This window comes from Phaethon lepturus, unplaced genomic scaffold, assembly GCF_000687285.1.
Source record: "Phaethon lepturus isolate BGI_N335 unplaced genomic scaffold, ASM68728v1 scaffold5787, whole genome shotgun sequence".
NCBI lineage: Eukaryota > Metazoa > Chordata > Aves > Phaethontiformes > Phaethontidae > Phaethon > Phaethon lepturus.
Genome location: NW_010553924.1, coordinates 1 through 21,598, shown reverse-complemented (window position 1 = coordinate 21,598; position 21,598 = coordinate 1). Strand labels below are relative to the sequence as shown.

Here is a 21,598-nt window from a genome sequence, read left to right as displayed (position 1 = left end):
GGTAAGACGTTGCTTCTTTTTTTTTAATAATTATTTTAAAATTTATTTCTGAGAGCACCATCTCTCCATGGTGGATAGTCTGACTGTAGAAACTACAGCACTTACAAATCCCCTAATAAAGTTTGAAGAGCACTCTGGGATTCATTTGATAACAGTGGCTGTATAAATGAAAGGCTGTTAATTGTGCAGCTGGCTGCCACGTGCAGTTAATCCTCAGCACAAAAGCACAGTGAAATGTGCTCTATGAGCTGTTCCGATCCAGAAATAACAGGGAAGGAAAGAACAGAAGCTCAGGGCTACCTTTCAGCTCTGTGATTTACACCGCCCACGAGGATATCTCGCAACGTTGGCCATGTATTTTTCAGCTCGTTGCCAATCCTCATGCCATCGCTGAACTTGATACTGAGGCTGGGACTTCATAATTCTACCCAGAATGGCGCGGTTCTCCTGGTTCACTTTCCATACCTCCTGTTTTTGTTTTTCTCCATTTAAACTAGATGGGAAAACCATATAAGCAGAATCAAAATTCTTCAGGCTTGTTCGTGTTCCCATGCTTGGGAACCCAGAATGTGACATATCTGTCAATCTTGTGCCAGGGGAAAATTTGCCTAAGGTTTTATACCCCTCCTGTAGGAGAGGGACTTGCTCCTCCTTGATCTGCATTGACTGGCCCTTGCAGCCCAATCCTTTTGTCCTTCTTAAAAGCATAGTCTTTGTTCAGTACCTCCCAAATACAGCCCTGCCTGTCTAGAGGTTTGGTACATTTTACAAGAGGAAAAATGCTAGTTTTATTTTGGACTAATGCCAACCCTCCAGTCTTGGAATTGCTGTAGTGCGGTACTGTAGGTAAGGGCATGGCTTAACATGATGCTTAACAATCAATTTCTGTCACTTAACTTTATTTATGTATAAACCTGATGTACCAAGTTGCGAAGCATGAAGACAATGGAGACAAGCGTACTGCCTCGAACGCCTTGGAAATGTTCTGTGGGTTCTTAGACTGTAATTTCCCAGGCAGATGAGCTGATCTGGTAGCAGTCTCCTGCCACCAAAAAAGGGAAGGCCTTACTCTTTTCCTTCCTCTGCTCATCTCCCCACTGCTCCCAGCTGTGTGGTCTTCTTCGCCCCTTGCACTAGCCCTGGAATTCATCACTTTGCAGAAAGTGGCAGCAAAACTATCCAGGTTCATTTGTTTTTGTTGGGTTAGTTTTCTGCTGCTATCTCAAGTTTAATTAGCTAATGGAGAGCTTTGATGAAAATCAGAGCTGATCCAAAGAAAACAACAAGAGTTTGCCACTTGAATCAGGAAGAGAGAGAGGGAATGAAAAGGGGGAGGATGCTCTTCTCCTTCCGTATTTTGTGGATCACACCTTCCGCAGCAGAGTTAACTGATGCTTGTCAATACCTGCACTGATCTGGGTACTACTCACTAGGGACAAGCCATAAGTGCTATGATGTGGATTTGCATGATGTGGACATGACCAACTCTGTTTTCAAATCATTTCTGTCTTCCCAAGGAACTGTGCAAATGTCAGGATATTTGTGATGGTGACGTGTAGTGAGTTCTACTTAGGTCATTTGCTGTGAGCTGCGTTTTGTTGTCTGGAGACACGTTAGGACCTGATGAGCAGTCAGTCTGTCACGAAGTAGTCTGTCTGTAAATGAATCACAGGTGGTAACAGCTGCCACCTGAGTTATACAAACCATTCTTTTCACTTCAAAAGCTTGTCCCTGCTGTTGACTGGTCTTCTGTGCCTTATTCAGGTTGTAAATTTTCTCCTGAATCAAAAATATGTAAGCTGGTTCTCTCTAGAGATAAATCCTCAAGACATATTTTGCTTAGTCTCCTTTGAGCAGTAAATTATATTTGATTTCTGCCTGCTTCCTGCTCCACTTTTCTTTTTAATTTAAATTCTATTTTTTGCTCAGTTTTTATTTGATCTCTAAGCTTTGGATCTCCCTCTTTCCGGTGCTGTCTGTAGGAACAACTGGCAAAGTCAGCAGCAATGACTCACTTAGCAGGAGCAACAGCTTTGCTGTGACATATTAGGTTTGCTTCATTTATTTCCCTTAAAGTAGGGCAGTGTTCTCTCTCTCTCTCTTTTTCCCTCCCTTTTTTTCATTCCCTCAGTTATTAAACTGAAAAACTAATTTAAAGCCATCTTCTCTTCAACAGAGGGTAGGAGGAAAATGACCCAGCATTGGATTTCATGTGACAGGGCAAGCAAATGGCTTTCTGAAGTGTTGATTATACCTTAGGCTGCCTTTTAAAATACATGTCCTCACAGAGCAGTTTATCCTTAGCTATGTTTGTCACTGGGAAGGTAACTTGATAACTACATAGAAATAGTGCTGCTGATATTACCTTTTGGCCTTATAGTCATTTTTGTTGTCGATTTGTCCTTTTGTACTCATGATGCAGGACATCTTCTCCAGCAGCAAACGGTTGTCTCTTTCGATGATGGAAAGTTGGTCTTCCTCCAACTTTGTGTACAGAAGGGATAAAGAAGTGCTTCTGTTTTTACAAGGCCATAGCAAGCAGCACTGATACCTAACACAGTCTTCAAAATTGCTGTTCCCTTCTCTACACAGAGTGTAACAGTCACTGATCAGGTAAAGCTCTGTGCTAGTGTTGAGACAACCCTTTATTTCACCATTTTAATGGTGATGCAATGAGAGAAAGTCCTTTGCAATGCTGTGAATTTGACCCTGAAACACTTTCCTGCAACCACAGCAGCAGCCTGCTTGATTATCAAATCTGTGTAAGCAGAATTTCTATAAATATTTGTGAATGTATTTTCCAGGATCATCATTATCATTTGTTTCTCTAGCAACCTTCATAGGCTCTCGTCAAATCTAGGATTGTGATGGACACTGTACAAACACATGGTGGGACTTATCCAGGCTGTTCTGAAGTCAATGGGCATCTTTCCGTTATCTTCGGTGGGCTTTGGATCAAATGGTAGTTTTTCTATTGACTTCAGTGAGATTTGGATTAAGTCCAGTGCAGGCCATTTTTGTCCTGGAGGGGTTGCAGGCAAGTGTAAGAAAAGAAGCAACAACTGGGTGTAACAAAGAAATGGAGAGAGATGTATAAGACAGTATAAACTAGTTCTGTTCATTCTCAGCATGATTTTAAGCCTCTTTACATTTGATTTTAAAATGGAGGATGTTCATAATCTCAGTCTCTGAAGTTACCAGTGTCAAAAGTGTGATGAAAATTGAAGGAGTCCAGTGGAGGAGAGAGAATCCCTTTAGATATCCTGGGGCACTGTCTAATTTGTAAAAAATGTTACCATACTGTTTTTTGAGGAACACCAATCCATGACCAAAAGTGTGTTTGTGGGGATTGGGAAAGAATAGGGGAGAAGTGAAGAGAAAAACCTATTTTCAAGGTTATCTGAGTCCCAAGAATGCCTTCTCCCTCAGGGCTGAGATGGAGGTAACCAGGGAGAGGCTGGATGGAGAAAAGCAGGGCAAGCACACTTTTCATAGCTGGACTTCAACATCTTATTCTCAAAAACCTCTCAGAACAGAATCACTGAAGAAATAGTCTTGTTTTGAGCATGCTAATTCACTCTTCTCCTTTATCCTCTTTTTTTTCCCCCATATTTGATTCTAGGCACTCCAGAGATATTGCAAGTCCTGTATAAAACGAATAGGAAATCCTGCTCATCCTGCTCTGATAGTTTTGAGTAGCTAATGTTAGAGTAGCAGGTTATTGTAGGGAATCTAGTACATCTGCCTTGTTTGGGGTTTATAACCAAAGCAGGTCAGATACTGGTCACACTGTAGTATAAAAGTACCTAAAACTGGTGCATTAAGTAATCCTATCAGGCTCTGAATAACCTTGAGGAGAACAGCTGTAAAGAAGAACTGGTTAATAGAAGATTGCAACATTACAGGTGGGGTTTTTTTTTCTTTCTTTCTGTAGCAGTTTGGAAAGGAGGATGAGAAAGAGACTAGGACCACAGCCTCACTTCCAGTTATCAGGACCTGTAGTTCAATGGAACAGGCCTGCGAGTAGTGGGTTCCTGTTGATGGTTTTTCTGTTAACCTCTGTGTGAGGGGGGCTATGCAATATTTCCTTTTCAAAGGTACTTTATCAGTGTCATTTTTACAGTAATAGGAAAAAATTAACAACAGCAATTGAATCCACATCCTAATATAGCATATGATTTTATGCATGGAGAAGAAATGAATTGTTTTGCTGGTGAAATGATTATAAGATGCCTGGGGATTATTATGTCGCACAGTGAGATGATAAACAATTTTAAGGAAATTAATTCTGAAATCCTTACATGGGCTATGCTTCCATTGCCTGAGGGGCACTGTGTTGGAAATTAAGTCTTTGACAGGGTTTAGCTGCATGTATTTTCTACTGTGCTCATGTTTGGGTTTTTTTAATTCTTGTTGTTTCCTTTTAGTGAGCAGAGTTAATTAGGTAACAATTTATTTTCCACTGTCATCTTTTAATAAAAAATTGCCTCTTGGGAACAGTAAGATTTTGAAGGATAAATGCCAGTCAAGGCTACCCATTGTTATTTCATGTGCTTTGAATATGTTAACATCCTATTATTCAGTTCATTGCTCTGTGTGTATCTTGATGATTGTGCTATTCTTGTTATTCGTGATTTTTTTTCATGGCTGTGCAGAAGTACCTTTTAGGAGGCTTTTTGAACACTTTAGCACTTGTTAATCTGAAGCGCTCTGATTTCATCAATAATCATAAAGATAAAATAAGTTATTTAATGAGGCTGAGAGTGTGCTATTCATGGATCCTGATAGTCCTGTCGCAACAATCACTGCACCAAGGAAAAAAAAAAATGCCCTGAAATTGTGACCATCCGGTAGTCTCTTTGTTTCCTTTGAGAGGAGACATGAAGGTAAGCATGCTAGTGCTCAATGAAATAACCAATACTATATCTTCAGCTTCCCTAACTTCAGATGAACGTGGCTGTATATTGCAGGGGCACTTGTGTCCACTAATGGTTTTGCTGCCTGGATCTGCAAGAGAAATTAAATATTTGTCCATTTTTGTTCGAAATACCCATGCATATCATTATGGGAAATCTTTTAATTCTCATGTTCTGTTTTGTTAGCCAGCAGTAACACTATTAAACATATGATTCATTCTATCAGCAAAGCCAGACTTGCCCAGAAGAGTAGTAGTGGGAAATCAAAATGTTAAAGGCAGTTGTTCTAAAGTTTGCTGGAGATGCAAAGTGCTCTTTTTGTTGGAGAAATGTAAAAATACATACAGTCTGTTTACAGTGGTGTTGATGTTATGATACAGGAAAGACTGTCTAAGAGAAGGCAGGCAGTTTTTATTAGGCATCCAGCAGAAATAAAAAGGCTAGTGTAAGAAAGCCCTAGGTACTTCTAAGCTGTGTCAGGTCTTCCAAAGGGATGCACATTTAGGATGCTGCCAGAAAGAGGTAAGCAATGCTGGAAAAGGACTTCTTATGTTGAAAGTATTCCCAGGCCTTTTCGTATTAGCACTTTAGAATGATCATCAAAAGCAAATTGTGCATCTAATTATTATAATGGTGTTTGTTGTTCAGTGGCACAATAATATTTATCCCCATCCTGACCTAAATAGCCATGCAATATATGAGGAAGAATAATCTATGAGCTGTCTTGGACTGAATAAAACCCATGGAAGAAAAACTGGTAACGGGGAGTGGATTTAGAGACAGGATTTAGAAGGGAGACCACTCTCTCTCAAACTGGGGTCCTACAGGGAGTGAGACTGAATCGGTTAAAACAACTATACCATGACTTTTGTCATGAAGTATATGTGATAAACATTCTCCCTCTGTTGTACCTCAGACCTGAACTGTTCCGTATCAGGCAGACTCAGGCTATTTAGAACCATTTTTCAGTGATATAGAAAGACGAGAGAAATACTTGCTATCTAAAAAAAAGAGGCTGCCAAGTAAGAGCAGCAGGCACAGCACCAACGCAAGCCCCATGCACTGCCTGAGTGCAGCAGAAGTTTTCCCCGTCCCTTTCTGTAGCAGCTTTGTGATGAGCGGAGGACCCAGCTTGAACCCCTGGTGGCTGACCTGTTGTACATACTACCAGGACAGGCTCCTTGCTTTTATAACAGATAATTTACAGCACAGACTGGGACAATGTTTAGCAGTTTCTAGCTTTGTCTGGAATTTGCTTGAACTGTTTGGCTGCTTGTGAAAATATGAAGCTACTTTTCTGTGGCAGTCATCTCTGAGGAGGTGGGATCCCAGAAGGGGCTGACTGGTCTCAACTCCACCTGATTTCAAGGGGAGACGAGAGTGCTCATCTTAATCCTTTCTAGATCCCATCACATTAAAGAGCTGATTTTTACTGGATAGCAGAACTAAACTTGGTAAATCTCTGAGGGTTTCAGTGATTCTGGCTTCTGCTGCTGCTAGCTCCTCTGCTTCTTCAGGTGCTTTAAATTATCATGCTATTAAGTTATTTTAAAAATAACTTTAAGAACACATGCGATTTGTAAAAGAGGGATGTTATTGTATCAGTCAGTAGAAGTCACTGTTGTGAAGAATAAGATGTGATATTTATGCATACTCTGATTTTAATTTATAGGTATACAAACTGTTTCAAACTTGAACAACAAAAGGTGGGTTTAGAAACAACATTTCTTCTGTGGAATTAATTTTCTGGAAAGTGTTATGATTGCTTTCTTTTTTGTCTTTACATGCGTAACTGTAAAACGTAAAACCTGGTATTTTTTAAGCCCATGCTAATCTCTGTTGTGTTTTTGGAGACATTTTATATTTAATTCTATGCAGAATGTTGCAGAGAGGACATGTAACTCTGCTTTTTTTTCCCCCGTTCCTTTCTTCCATTAGAAAATAACAAAATTATTCAGGCTGGAAGAATTTGCTCTTGCATACATAGAAACATGCTGGCATTTTTTTGTACCGTAGCATCATGGAGAAGATTATATCTTATTCCTAACTGTTGCCGTCTTTTTAGTGGTCTTCTCCAAGAAGTGTACCTTTTTTAGTTTTTTATATGTTACCTTTTTTCCTTCCTTGCTCTCTATTTTCCCCCTTTCTCTCTTGCTCTGTTTTTTGACGGTGTTGTGGGTTTTTGTGGGTTTTTTTGTGAGTTCCTTCAATGCAAAGCCTGCACATCACCAAGAAGAGGCCCTTACGTTTTCTTAGAGCGATCCTTGTCTCCATTGGCAGAGCAAAACCCTGTGCCACGTGTGGGCTGTGTCATTCAGGACAACCTGCTGAATTGCCCTGCTGCCTTCAGTTACACCAGCCCACAGGTACCACTGCTCTGGTAGCGGGCGTTCACTGCAGCAAGCCTGAATTCATGCCAGCAGAAGGCATGGTGAAATTTCCGAGCAACTAACATGGGAATTTAGGAGCACGCCAGCATGACACCACAGGGGCACTTTGAAGAAGCCTCTCTTTGACCGTTGGAGACCTTGTTAGACACTACTTGAGCCAGGTGTGAACCCTGTAATAAGGAACAAAATTATGTACCTGCTAAGCCATCCTTTGCCCAACATGATAGTTATTCTTTCTCTTTGCTTGCACTCAGAAATTAACATTTGTGTTTAATCCAAGAGCAGTTGAGTTGTGGGAAATGTTTTGTTCTCTATAAATACATTTCTTCACTATATATCATGATGATATCTAACCTCTATTCTTGGCCTCTGAATGCCTTAGTGCATATATGAAGTGCTCTGTATGCTGAACAATGAAGAGTTCTATATGCACAGTGGATGCCGAGAGTATTTTAGCTACACTAATATCAATTCCCTGTTTTAAAAGAGCCACTGTTTAAATAGCCATGCTTATATACAATAGTAGGCCTCTTGCGGTTAATTCACACATAAGGAAACATATTTATTTATTTATTTCAATATTGTCAATTTGGTTAGAAAAATACGTCAAATTCAATTCTCTACCTCATCTTTAACTTTTTCCACCTGCAAGTTAAATTATGGGAGGGAGGGAGGGAGGGAAGGAAGGAAGGAAGGAAGGAAGGAAGGAAGGAAGGAAGGAAGGAAGGAAGGTAGGTATTTTTATACAGTTAATGAAACAGACCTGGTCTGGAAATAATGAAGAACTATTTCTTCATATTAAAGCTAATTATATTGTGATACAATCTTCCTAAGGTAGCAATACAGTTGAATGATCACTAATGGTATTCACTCTTTATGGATTTTCAAGAGGGAGCAGTCCTGCATTATTACTGACTTGGAGCAGATGACTGAACGAATCTTTTTCACATCTAAATTTGGTGAACATCATTATAATAACTCTGAATGGACACAAAAGCTATACCTACATTTACTGGATATTCTTACAATACATCTCTTGTACCTTACTGCTGATCAGTAGTTTTCCTAGCAGTATTAAGAATGAGTAGAGAGATGCTGTAGCCTTTTGGGGTAAGCTTATTCTTTCATGAAGGCCTCTGCTCTTTATCAAACAGTTGTACCTACCCTTTTCTTGTGTTCTTCATACTTCGCTTTGTCCCATTTTAGCTGAAGATATTTGTTGCCACACGGTGAAATTGTCTGGCATCTTGCACAAAATAAAACATCTCTGAATCTGGGCTTTAAAAACAACAAAAAAACGTATGAGTAATGCCAGTCTGAGCCTTTCCTAAAGCAAAGCCCCAGAGACTTGTGGTATGTTTGTAGCCAGTCACGTGGGGGTTGTCATGGCATCGCTGCTCAGAAAAAGAATGAATAGCTGGTGCTAGCATTTCAAACAATACATTTAAGGAATAGCAAACAAGAACTGAATGTTATAGCAATGCATTCCAAAGAGTATTTTATTCATATATAAAATAGATTACCAATTATACTTCACTAGCCAGACCTACCTCCTGCTGATGAAGGAAAGACAGTGGTGTAAGCTATTAATAATGCTTCACACACTACCGTAAATATGCCAAGAACTGTATAATAGGCTATATTTGCTGAGCCTTGAATTGAACGGCATGTCTCGGTAATGCTCCGAACAAACCCACAGTGGGAGGTGTCATCTTTTGCACTGCAACAACTTGTTTAAAACATTTTGTTTTTCATTGATTAAGTACGCACTTTTCAAAAGCCACAGCAAATATGTTCATAGGGAAATAGTTCTGGTTTTTAATAGCCTTTTCACCTTTCTTTATCTGCATGCCATCTGATTTCTAATGAGTTACCGAAAGATCAAACAGACTTGCAAAAGCCAGTTATTTACCAAGCTGACCACTGGTTCTCATGCAGGGCCACGTAGTCTTTCATTCTTCATAGGCTACATCCAGCAGGGAGATGAATGGGCAAAGATGTTTTCTCAGGCCCACCCAAAAATTGAAAAGCTGCTTCTGCTCATTTAAGCTCAGCTTGGCCTCCTCCAAAGCTGGGCTTGAGTTGGCACAGCGAAACATCATTTGATGTTTCCATCCTTGTGGTGTGGAGCACCCTGAAGCTGTGTCCGGCAGGCTGCCCCAGGGCTTTGCTTTGGCTTGTGCATTTTCCCTATAAGGCCCGTAGCTCCTAAGGAGAAGACTTAAATTACATCTTACCGCTGTAGTAGGTCTTTAAAACAGGTAGGATAACGCATATTATACAATAGCACTGAGAAGTAAGGAGGGAACCTATGTCTGACAGTACCAGAAGTCACTAACCAGAATGGGTCTGTACGAGGATGAACCAGGGGATATTCCATTTTAGCACAAGGCTGTTCATGCAGGTTGTTCTTACACAGTGTTTCATGTGGGTGCAGGGGAAGAGCAATACGTCTCACACAACTACCCAACACAGAATCAGGGCCAGTGGTCTCTTGAATCTGTATCTTCATTAACTTTTGCATTTCAGTAGCGAAGTAAGGTTGGCTATAGGGTGATTTTTATTATAGTTGGTGTGAAATGGTGTTTAAACAAAAGAAGCAGACATAAAATTAAAACCTTGATACATACAAATTTTGAGCTGCAAGGCAAATAATGCTCTTATTTTCAGACAAATGATGGAAAGAATTGAAGAGTGGGTTTTTTCAGCTGCTTGGGTTCTTGTTATTTTCCTGTCAATGTAACAAGTAGTTGTGGAGAATGTCAGTAAAAATAATAGAGTACAGAGTTGAAATGCATTTTTTCAAATATATATAAAATCTAACTGTGTACACTAACACAATTCTATTTTGTTCTTGAGCAAATAGAAATGCTTAGGCTCTTATTTGCTTGGTGGGTTCTTGGTGTCGGTCTTTTAAATGCTGCATGTGCAATGATCTGTTATGGATAGATCGAAAGGGCACCATTATCATTATCTTTTCATTGATTTTGATGAAGCCCTTAAAATATAAGGAAAACTTAGCCTCTTACATTGGTGGAAACGTGGCCCAGTAAGAAATTGAAATCACCTTGAATAGTTTCTCAGCTGTTTCTGAATTGAAGTTTGTGACAGAAAGGAAGTGGCCTTAAACTTCCTCTGTGGTTATCTGTTCTCTCTCTCCCCTCAGAAACTGTGGCCCATATATGCATTCATTCTAAACTGTGTTTTGTGTGGGTTTTTGTTGTCGCTGGATTTTGTTTTGGACTAAGGAAAGAAAAACTCAGCAGTTTGCAGTTTCAAAATTGTCTGTCTTCATGTCCAGCAGGTCCTTTCTGTCAGAAGGTGGTGATGGAAGACAGGAACAGCACGTCCTACCTCTCCTTCTAATTTCATGGTCTAAACTTACAGCTACAACAGAGGATTTTTCAGAGTGGCATTTCACTGCTTAGTCAAAGCAGTCTCATGAAGTATCCTTAACAAACTAGAGGACTTGGACATACTACCTGTATGATAAAGTAGATATTTGGGAAACTTTTATTCTGTATACAATTTTATGAAGCAACAGCCATGGGAATTTCCATGTTACATGCAGAAACACTTGCATGTAATTTCTTAATAGCAAAAGGTACTTGCTGAAGAACAGATGAGAAACAAGTAGATGATGAATGTAAGAAGGTTTTTGCAAAAAATGCATTTTCCACTATACATCAAGACACACGCTTTCACATGAAGCAGAGAGAACTGTGTTTTCTGCAGCATAAAAGCAAGATGGTGAATACCAGACTACTTTTTAGTGTGGCAATTTTGGAGTGTGCTATATAGGGCTGTAAGGTCTGTGGGTGGTATTTCTTCTGGAATTTTAATCTTGAGTTACTTCCCCCTTGAACTATGTTGCAAGGTTAGTGAGTTGCTGCCCTTTCCCACTGTCTTTGCCAGAAGAAGGGTTTGGGCTGGCTCAGGAACTACCAGCTAGAGCAGCTGCTTATGCCTAGAGACCAGTTACGGAATAAGTTAAAGAAGATGCTTCTTCTCCCACTGCATACCCAATATAGATCATATTTTTGGAGGTACCATGATGATAAGTGCCTTTTCTGCCGTTTGCTTTTGCTGTGAACTTTGTCTATACGGTAGAAGAACCTAAGAGGCTGAGTGTATATTTTCTAAAGCTTTAAAGGTTTTCTGTATGTCTGAAGAGGAAAATAAGTCCTGGGTTGTTTGTTGACAGCTTTGCTGGTTATTTTAAAGTTATGGCAATTTCTCGCTTTTTCTATGAAGTGTTTTACTCTGACTGACTTTGAGCATGTGCACAGGCTAAACTGCAGGATGGGAGTCACTCGTGGGTGTATTTGAAGATTAGGCCCAGCCTCCCTTCATTCATTGCCTGTCCCTGGATGGGCATTTGGAGATGCTGAGAGAAGACTTTTTTTTTTTTTTTTTTGTCAGTTCAGTATGTTACATGATAGGATCCAATGCTGTGACTTTGACCCTGCAATCACACACCCTTATCATATAATTCCCAAGCAAACCACCCCATGGAGTAGCTGAAGAGTCCATCTGTAGTCAGGGGGATAAAAAAAGCAATGGGAAAACCTGCTGGGGTGAGTGGGACCCACTCTGTCTGTGCATGCAGCATACCTAGCCGCTTCCATCTAAGGGCTGCCTGCAGTCATGCAGAATGTGTCTTCATGCATACGTGTGCAGCAGAGCAAACCCTTCCCAGCGTGGCAGAAGTGCCTGCTGCGCTGAGTGGTGCAAAGGGAGGGGGATGTGAGGGCTATGGCTCCCACCGCAATACAAAAGCAGATTTACCAGATGCTTCCTTTAGACTTGACCCTTTCTGGAAGCTTTGAGCAGGAATTAATTTTTGGCTGGGAAAAAAAAAAGGTTGTTTCCCATTTATTGTCTGAGAAATTGAGAGAAGGGAAAGGGGGTGGGGAAGAGAGGAAGAGGAAGGGAAAAACATTGCCATAATTATACAGAGTTTTATTTATCCATACATATGTTTATATCTACATACACAATTTTAAATCTTTTGGACAATGTTTGGTAAGATCCAGGATTTCCTTGATCTACAGCAAAAATGCCAAGTAGACTAGTGCTGATAGTTGATTTTCCTCAGTGGTTTTAACGTGGGAGGAGGGCATGGAGAGGAAATGGCTGTTGATGATTGACTGAGCTTCTGCATCGAGGTCAGTTTGCTTGTGCAGTAGTCCTTAGCTTTCTGAAGAAGTCTGCTCTTACGACGTGGGTGCTGTGGAGTATGTACGCAGAGATAAGGCCAGGGCTCTGTCCCCTACCTTTGCCCAAAAAGGGGAATGCTTTCTGGGTAACCCCAGAAAGGCCCTGGAGAAGGTAACTGGGCTCAGGCTGTTGCTGCTAAAAAGCTGGTCTGCAGCCAGAGGCCAGCACGCCTGGGGATAGAGGGCTGGGTGAGTTGGCCTGGCAGTCCCATCTGCTCCAAGAGGAGCATCTGTGTTCAGCCATGTGCCCCCCTGGATACAAATGTCACTGCAGCAACGGCTGCAGCAGAAATGATAACATTTCTGCTATGTGCAGGCTGGGGGTGTTGCTGATTCTTTGTCTAGCAGTTTTTTAATTTGTGGGTCTTTGCATCAAACCCTTGTCAGGCTTTACAAGAACAAATCTCAGCCTACTTGTCAGCATGCGGTGTAGCTACATTTGCAGCTGGAATGAGGGCAACTTGCCAGTGCAGGCAAGGCCCACCTTGCTGGAAGAGAGGTGGTGGCCTCCTAAGAGCAGCATGGGGGAGAAAACTTGGAGGGGCCTGAAGCGTAGCGACCTCCTAAAAACAGAGAAAAGCACTGTGAAGTGGCAAAGGCTTTCATCTAAAAGCAAACGCCAACAGAAAACGTCATTTTGTGCATTTGTAGGTGGGTGCATGGCGGCGCACACGTGCTACAGGGATAGGCTGTGATTAGTATTCCCCGTGTGAAGGCTGAACGCCGCAGCAGGAGGTACGGGCCTCAGCCCAGCCCAGCACACCTCGGGCAGGCCTGGCCCCTCCGCTCCGCAGCAGACATGAGATAGCAGCTGCCAGTGTTAATTTTTGCTAATGTGTTGCTCGGTGTTTTAGATTTGTTATATTGCTTGCAGGGCTTATATTACTTCTAACTGCTGTAAACATCTGATTGCTTTAGAATGGCTAAAACAAGTTTGTGGAAAAAATGAGGAATTAGTTATAATTTTATTGGGTCCTTGGATGTGTATTCTCTTTTTCTCTTTGTTGCTCCACTCCATCCCTCAGACCTGGAAAACCTTCAAAAATCACTTGTATCCCCATCTTCATTTTTTATTCTCTTTCTTTGACTTCAGAAATAATTGAAAGGTACCCAGAGAAAGGCACTGTTTCCCTGAATGCATGCTCTATCTAAACGTCAACCCTGAGCTGTACTTCTAAACCCACTGGGCACATAGACGTTGGCTGCTTAAGGGCGTGGATATGATTTTTTTTTGGAAAAAAAAAAAAGTCTTAAACTCTAATCTAATTGTACCTGTCTCTCCCCACTGGCTTGGGGAGACCTGGCAACTGCAAAATTACACCAATTAGTCCCATCACCGTCCTGTCAGACACAGTAAGCCAGCACACTGGCAAGAACTGCTAGTCTTACCTGTGCATCCTGCTACCATTCAGCCTGTTCCACACAAGTGAGAGAGCAAAGTGAGTCTTGCAGTGCTGCCTTTGGATTTACACTCTGGCTTACTTGGATTACTTACTCTGGTTTGCTGGCACAGAGGCAGCAAGTTACAAGGTTTTGGTGCTCTGAGGAATGCCTCATCCAAACCCTCTCACTGGCTTTTTTTTTTTTCTTCACTGAAAGCAAATGTCTTGGACAGGCAGGTTTTGTTCTCCTTGAGGGTTTTATTTGCCACCATAAAGCCAGAATGGTCAATCTCTGTAAATGAGGCTCAAAGACAATGCTAGACTATATGGGGTAGAGGAAGAAATCCTTTGTGAGGATGGCACAGGGGGACCTGCAACTGTGCCCTTTCCAGCAGAGTGGCAAGAGCACTGTGCCAGTTTGAGATGGGATTAGCTGGGTGCATTAATTTCAGATTATGTACCTTGCCTTCTGGTCAGACACAGGCAGATAATGTTATTCCCAATAGCAAATTAAATTTCTGTTTGTTTAACAATGTCATGTTATGGCTTCATTGTGAATGCATGTAAATACCCCCATGTGCAAATTAAACTTGCCCTGTGGGCTCAAGAGGAAGAACCTCCTGGGTACAAGAAGCATATTTTGATCTTTGACAGTTCTGCTTGTTCGATGAGTGACCAGACCTTCCATCTGTGGAACTTAGTTGAGATATCACAGCTATTTCCAGCAGGTGGCAGATGATAATCATGCTAGTAACCAAATGTGGGTACAAATGATGTGTTTTCCAGACTGTTATTCAGATATTGACTTAAATATACACATTATATAGTGGCTATAAATGTGTTTCCAACAGCAATAAAGTAAGATTGCATAATTGGAGCCGATTAGTAGTTACCCATGATAATATGTAATTAAATACTTGGGAATCAAGTGTGGTATGATTTTTTTTTTAATTCAGCTTTGATTTTTTTATCTCCCAGATCAGAGAAATTGTTTCTATTCCAAAAGCCTCCAAATAACCATCTGGCTAATTGTGTTTCATGGTATAAGATTATCTTTGCTCCTGTACTGTGATGGGAGAGAGCTCCTCCATGCAGTCATGCCTGGATAATTAGCTGATACTTTAAAGAATTACATGCTAAAAATATAGTGCCAAATTGCACCACATTGCCTTTCCTAGGTAGCATCTTGCCTGCAGAATTGCTGTGCCTGAGTGGTACTACTGACTGGGAGAGAGTGTTTTTCAGATTAGCAGTCCCTAATGAGGACCGGATTTTGCTTCTTTTGCTCTCGTTTATAGTTACTCACACAGATGAGTAATCCCAGCGGGCTCAATGGGAGCTATTCACAAAGCAGAGAGAGGGTGGCATTTGCAAGCTGACCCACCAGCATTGGCTTCAATGGGATTTTTGAGCAAATGGAAGACCACAGAACTGACCCATAGTAAACGCGTGACTACATGGAAAAGTCTGCTCAAGGTTTATAGCTGCATGTGGGATAGCTGTGTCACTCACGACACTGGCTGTGGATGAATTATGCAAAGCTTCCCAAAGTCAGTGTGTAAACTTTATAGCATCTGTCATATATTTCTTGTTCATAGCACATAACTGGGACCTATCTTGGAGGCAGAGAAGTGTTTGTTTTATGGGTGTTTTTGGGTAGCTTTTGGTAGTATAATCTCAGTGGCTTCCCTCTGGGGAACTGTACAATCCCCTGGGGTAGATATGAGGGAGAAGATGGGGTAAGAGCTCTCCTTGCAGTGCCCTCAGAAGAGATACTATTGGTACTGCTAAACTGAGGGGGTTTGAAGCTTTGCCTGGAGGTGGAGAGTAAGGATGGGGTCCTGTGGGTGTCAAATTAATTCTCATAAAGAACAGAGAAGACTGAAGATGAACTGTTGACAAAAAAGCAAGGAAGATATGAAAATGATGACGATGGCTGCCAATATGCAATGAGTTGTGAAATACGGGTGTTTATATGCCTGCTTGCATAACCACTTATTTATTGTAAACAGCAGTACCCACTATTTTAAAAAAAGTAGAAAGTCCCATTGCTGCTCAGTTTTTCTTTCTCAAGATTATTTGCTGTTTTCACTTAGTAACAGCAGTTCCACAGAAGGCTAATGTGGGAGAAATTAGAATGGATGCATACTTACTAAACTGCAGTAAAATTCACCCCATTTCATTCTTGTACATAATCACTGTTAGTTTTTTTTCCTGTAAGATCTTAATGCAGTTTTATTACATGATAATCTTTTATGGAAGGATAAAGGGATTTGTTCCTTAATAGGAAAGTAAAGTTTACAGACTCAAGTAAAGCAGATATGACCCAGAACACAATGCTTCTGCGAGCTTAACCAGAAGGTATTTCATGTTGGTAAACTTCATCAGAATCCTGAACATTCTTTGCTGGCTGCTGAAATGACTTGGATTTTAACATAGTTACATATTTTAGGAGGACACTAGACTGGCAGATTTTTAGAAATGATGAGCAAGAATTAAAAGAGCAAAATGTTCTTTTTTTTTAAGAAAACGATTAAAAAAACATACAACATGAAAATTAGTTGTATTGTCTCAGCTATTTTAACAACCAGTTCTCACTGGCCCCTTTTTCCTGTAATTAAAGACATTTTTCTTTTCCCCCTTCTGGCCTTTTCCTGGCCCAATGTTCCAGCAACAACTAGCGAAAACGTGGTATTTTTTGAAAAGGCAAGTAGTAAGAACAACAGGTAGACATGCTTTTCTTCCTGTACTCAGGGGTCACAGTGGAGATCTTTGCTTTCTTTAAGTGTAGTGACTGCAGTGCAATCCCCACTTTTCCTGCTTCTGATGCATAGATCTATTTTTATCCAGTGTGTGAGTGCACCATATGTGTATATACTGGTACACACACAGAGTTCAGTAACAGCTGTCTCAGTGGTGTCCACTCATTCCCATGTTTCTCCTTCAATTAAACTTTGTCACTTCCATATTTTTGTGAAATATGTGCTTTCTTGTCACTGTTGCTGATGTTTTGCTAATGAAGACCTTCTTGTCATCGTTCTCTTCCTTTCTTTTTTTCATTTTGTGTAATGGCCACAGTGTTTCTCTGACAGAGTAATCATACAAACGATGTCATTACTGTTTCTTCATTCTTCTGTAGCTACATCAGATGCAAACTCTTAGCCTTTGGAGACACAGGTAATCACAGGCTCATTCTTAATTTGCTACTTACATAGTACATTTCTGCCATACTTCACTATGCATGGAGACTGGGGAACGGACTGCAGCCCTTTCCTGACCAGCTGGTTGGTTCTATGACTTCAGGAGCAAAAGAAACCAACCTACCACTATTTTTACTTACTGTGAAAGGTATCACTGCAACAGCTGAATTTACCATTCACTCAGGGAGTAAGTCAGAGGCACTACCAAAGACATCTTTGCTTCTCCACTCACTTTGCCAGGGATAAATGTTTATTGAGTCACCCTAGTGAGAGTAGTCATACCATGCAGCATCTCTATATGGATAGTAGCTGCCTTTAGGCCTGGTATAGATATTATTAGTTGAAACTATCTATGTATTCCTAAAATTCAATCACAGTATCTTGCTCAGTCATCAGATCATAGTCTTACTTTGTGTTACAGTGATATTTCCTTAGATTTGTCTTAAATATGTTGTTCCTTCACATAAATACAGGTAGCAGCTTTGTGCTACCCAGGGGATAGTAGGTTCATATTTTGTTAGTTTCTTGCATAATGCAAAAGGAGATTAGAAAGCTTCTTATATTCTGTTTCCTCCCGAGAGAAAGCTATCATGTAGATCAAGAGAGGAAATGATTTCCTTGCTTGGCACAAATGAGTCACAGAAAATGACCTTCTTTGTAGTCTAATTTAGACCCAAGAATCCTCTGAAGAGCTGATAATATAAACCCATATGGCTTGGATGAAGAAAGTTGGAAAAGATATTGTCATTAACAGACTCATCCACATTTTAAAAAGCAGCATTTCACTTTGCCTAGATTTTTTGATGAGACTGTTAGCAGCTGCAAACCTCATGTTGGCTGCACGTGTTATCTGTAATACACACATACACATGTGATATGCTGCTGCTGAGGTTTCATTTCAACAATGAAGATATTGAAAAAGCAATGCACATTCTTTGGCTGTTTCTTATAATGCGTTTAACATCTTTAAAACTACATATTCATGTGCGTTTTGAAACATTGCCTTCATTTATGTTGTTGGACTGTATGGCATGTAGATTCGGAGGCAGGTATTTATTACAGAGGAAACAAAAAGGCTTTCAACCTTCTGTCAAGAAAACAATAGACAACAGAAAATAAATTATCACACTGATACACGAAAGCGCTGTCAAAAAGCTTCAGCAGAAAAGGGCTGGGGTGGGAAACCAGAAGAGTAGCTGGACAGCACAGCGAGCCACAAATATAAATTTCTGGATTCTCACATGAAGAAGCTTGATTTATTCCACAGCAAAGAGTGTAAGACAGTGCCAGCTTTTTTTCTTTTCTTTTTTCTTTGCTGTAAAGTTTTTTTTTAATTACTAGTTGGGGTTTTTTTTCTGTTTTAGTGGGGTTTTTTTAACATTGGTCTGTTATGATTGTTGCTAACTGATTCTGTAGGCTTCTTGGTAGTTTCTTTTATGCTTAAGTGCAGAAGCTGGTGATACTTGACTATGTTTTAAAGGAAAGGCTGGGTTTATGCTTCAGTTTTGCCACAGCCTTCCTGGACATAGCCGTGCTCTTGGTAAAGCTAGGCCATCCTGAAAAACAGCCTGGAAGTGTAGCTGTGGATAAGCACACACTCCTAAAGCTGCCCAGCATGCCACTGTGCCCCAGTCACACGTTTGGATCAGGCTGCTTTCTGCTCAGGTTGCTTATGATCCTGGTCAAAGAATTTCAACATGTCATGGCACATGAGGCTCTTGTTTTTCATAATATAGAAATGGGAGGCATGACAGTTTGCTTGTGTTTTTTTTTTTAAGCAACAAACATCGAACACCACACACCCTCATGAGCACCAGTGCTAGCACATTGCTAGCACAGGTTGCAAGCAACACCTGAAGTTAGGATGTGGGGGGCAACCATCACCTTAGATAACACGGTGAAGTTATGCTGGGTCAGATGAAATTAGATTTAAGTGTGGTGGGCTCTGACTGCAAATTTGGCTGCACAAAAAGGGGTGGGGAATTTATATATAGCCTGGTTTTGTGAATGTAGAACTGGGTTATGGGTAGATATCCTGTTTCCTGGACATAAAGGAGATGAGATAGATAGAAGCACGATGACTGTCTGAAAAGAACACAACTGCAAATTGGGAAGGACAGTCTGTTGAGTATCTGCTAAGAGCAACTCTTACAGCAGCAAATACTGGGAAGAGAATTGATAAATTGATTTTTTTTTAATGACTATTTTGGGGTCAACTTTCTGCAGATGAGGAAAGCTTCAGATGGGGAAATGAGGTCAGCTGACGTCCTTATGTACCAAAGGCAAGCACAGAAAACAGAGAGAAGTGAAATATTTTATCTGAGATGTCTATAGTATTTAGAGCATGGAAGCAGGTTTCTCCCTGATGCTGTTGGGGAGAATTTATCAGTTCCCAGTGTCAGTGTGTAGAAGATGTTTCTTTGGTTACTGAATCAACACAAATACGAAGATAACATGTTTTTAAAGAGAGAAGCTCGATTTGTGAGCTTGTTTAGGGTCAACAGATAGGGATCCTGACAATACGATCCATTTTCCTTTGCTTGTAGCTAAACTTCATCCACTTGCTTATGGCTGAAAGTCCTTGCTTCTGCCTGTATACAGCATTGTGTATAGCAGTTGTTTGCCATTCTTCTTCAGTGAGATGACTCAGTGGGCCTGTATTTATTTTGTGCAAATACGTTCAAGGTGTGTGCATGTGTGGCGAAGGAGCAAAAGTAACAGCCGTTGAACATTGCTTTTTATCTGTGAGCATGTAGAGAGTGTTAAAACAGACCGGTACAACATGCATACTCCAAACCTGTTTGTTTGGCCCATCCAGCACCTGAGAGGCAACAACAATCTGAGTCAATAACCTTCTTAAAATGTGAGCTCTCTGATCAGCATTCTTATATCTTCTGTTCAGGCTGCTGCTTGTGCTGCCACTTGTCCAGCTGGAAGGTGAGACAAAAATAGGGAAGTCAGAAGTATTGTGACAGGTGAAACTGGGTCTATGGTGAAGAAAATGCTAAAGGTCATTAGGACAGGGAGCACTGAAGGTATCATGGGGGATACAAAGGACCAGTGGGCTGAGGAGCTGAAGTACTGCAGTGAGCTGGGAGCATTATGGAGAAAAGATGACACATGGTAGGTGGAACGAGGATAATGTAATGAGATTGCAGTGGACGCTGGGTATACTGCAGTGAGGAGGAAGGAATTACGGCATGGATCTTGGTAAATGGCAGGCTGTGCTTTACAAAATCCCTTCAGAGTCTTGTGCTATAAAAGTATTTTTATCAAATTACATATGTCACTTGGCTATGCAGGCAAGGAGAACACAGTAAGTCAGGCAGTGCCTTAAGACAACTCACTGCTTCCTTTTTTGGCTGTGAGTTTGCCAGTTTCCTTCAGCATTAGGTCCATACCTGTGTTGGAAAACCCAGATGCCCCTGGCTTTCCTACAAGCTGACTTCCACTGCCATTGTAGCTCCTTCCCATGTTTTCATTGGCTCTTACATATTTCAATATCTCACTTTTTTTTTTTTAACTAAAGGGAATTCATTATGTGTTGTACCTGCTATGATTCAAGCAATGGTGGGTGCCCAGTGGTATTCTTCTAGCTTGCCTGGGCAGCTTCTTGCCTACAGACTTCATACCACATGTGACTGACTTAGGATTTGCCTTCTGATTTCTTGCTGTCCTTTAACAGTTTGGTTCTTCCAATACTAGGTTCTTAATATACGTATAGATTGTCCTTAGTCTGTTTGCCTTTCTCTCACTGCTGAAATTATAGCTAGACTGGGAAAGTATTTGATGGTGGGTTTTTTTCCCCCATCTTTTTTTTTCCTGTCTTTTTTTGCTGCAGGCTTGAGAAAGGGCTTTTTGTTGTGCTTCTTGGACGTGCTGGACTCTGATGCGCCTGTGCTGTTCTGTGTAGGGATGTTCTAAGCCTCCCCAGGGGATCTGTGACTGTCTGCACCAAAGGTAATTTGATTTTTTTACTTTTTGAAATAACGTAATCTGTAGACCTCTACTGAACTTTGTGCTCTACTTTTGCCAGACCTCTAGGGAAGGAGCATTTCAATTACTGACTTCATAGACCCAAAGTTTGGCGCCGAATACTGACACAGGTCCTGCTTCTTGCTGTTTAATCTGTGATCATGCAAGCCTGAAATCTGGATTCCCTGCTCTTCCCATGCAATCAGGTAGAGCGAGCTTTGCTGCTGATCCGATGGAGCCCGGAGACAGATGGGCTTGCTTCCAACGCCCAGACGGGTTTGTTCGTTCCATATGGGACTCCTCTTCCCCACTAATGAATGGGTTTCAACACGGGGGCATCGCAAGTGCCCTTTCTTCAGGGCTCTGTGGGAGCGAGGGCTTGAACATCCTTCCCTCCCTTTCGCCACGACGCGCAGGCCCCGCGGCCGCGGCCAACGGCTGCTCCCCGACGGTTGGTCCAGGCCGGCACTGGAGACAGGCCATGGAGTTACTCAGCCTTCCCCCTCCCCCCGCTGC

General features: G+C 41.2%; 1 protein-coding gene across 1 annotated transcript; it reads right to left on the bottom strand.

Moving 5' to 3' along the window:
- Positions 1-303: 303 nt before the first annotated feature.
- LOC104624321 (uncharacterized protein C17orf105-like) lies at positions 304-8,584 on the bottom strand (the record flags this gene model as incomplete). Its single annotated transcript, XM_010291657.1, has 4 exons — positions 304-493; positions 2,366-2,512; positions 4,943-5,007; positions 8,471-8,584. Coding segments are annotated over 4 exons (516 nt in total), but the record flags the coding sequence as incomplete, so codon positions are not given.
- Between the last annotated feature and the right edge of the window lie 13,014 nt (positions 8,585-21,598).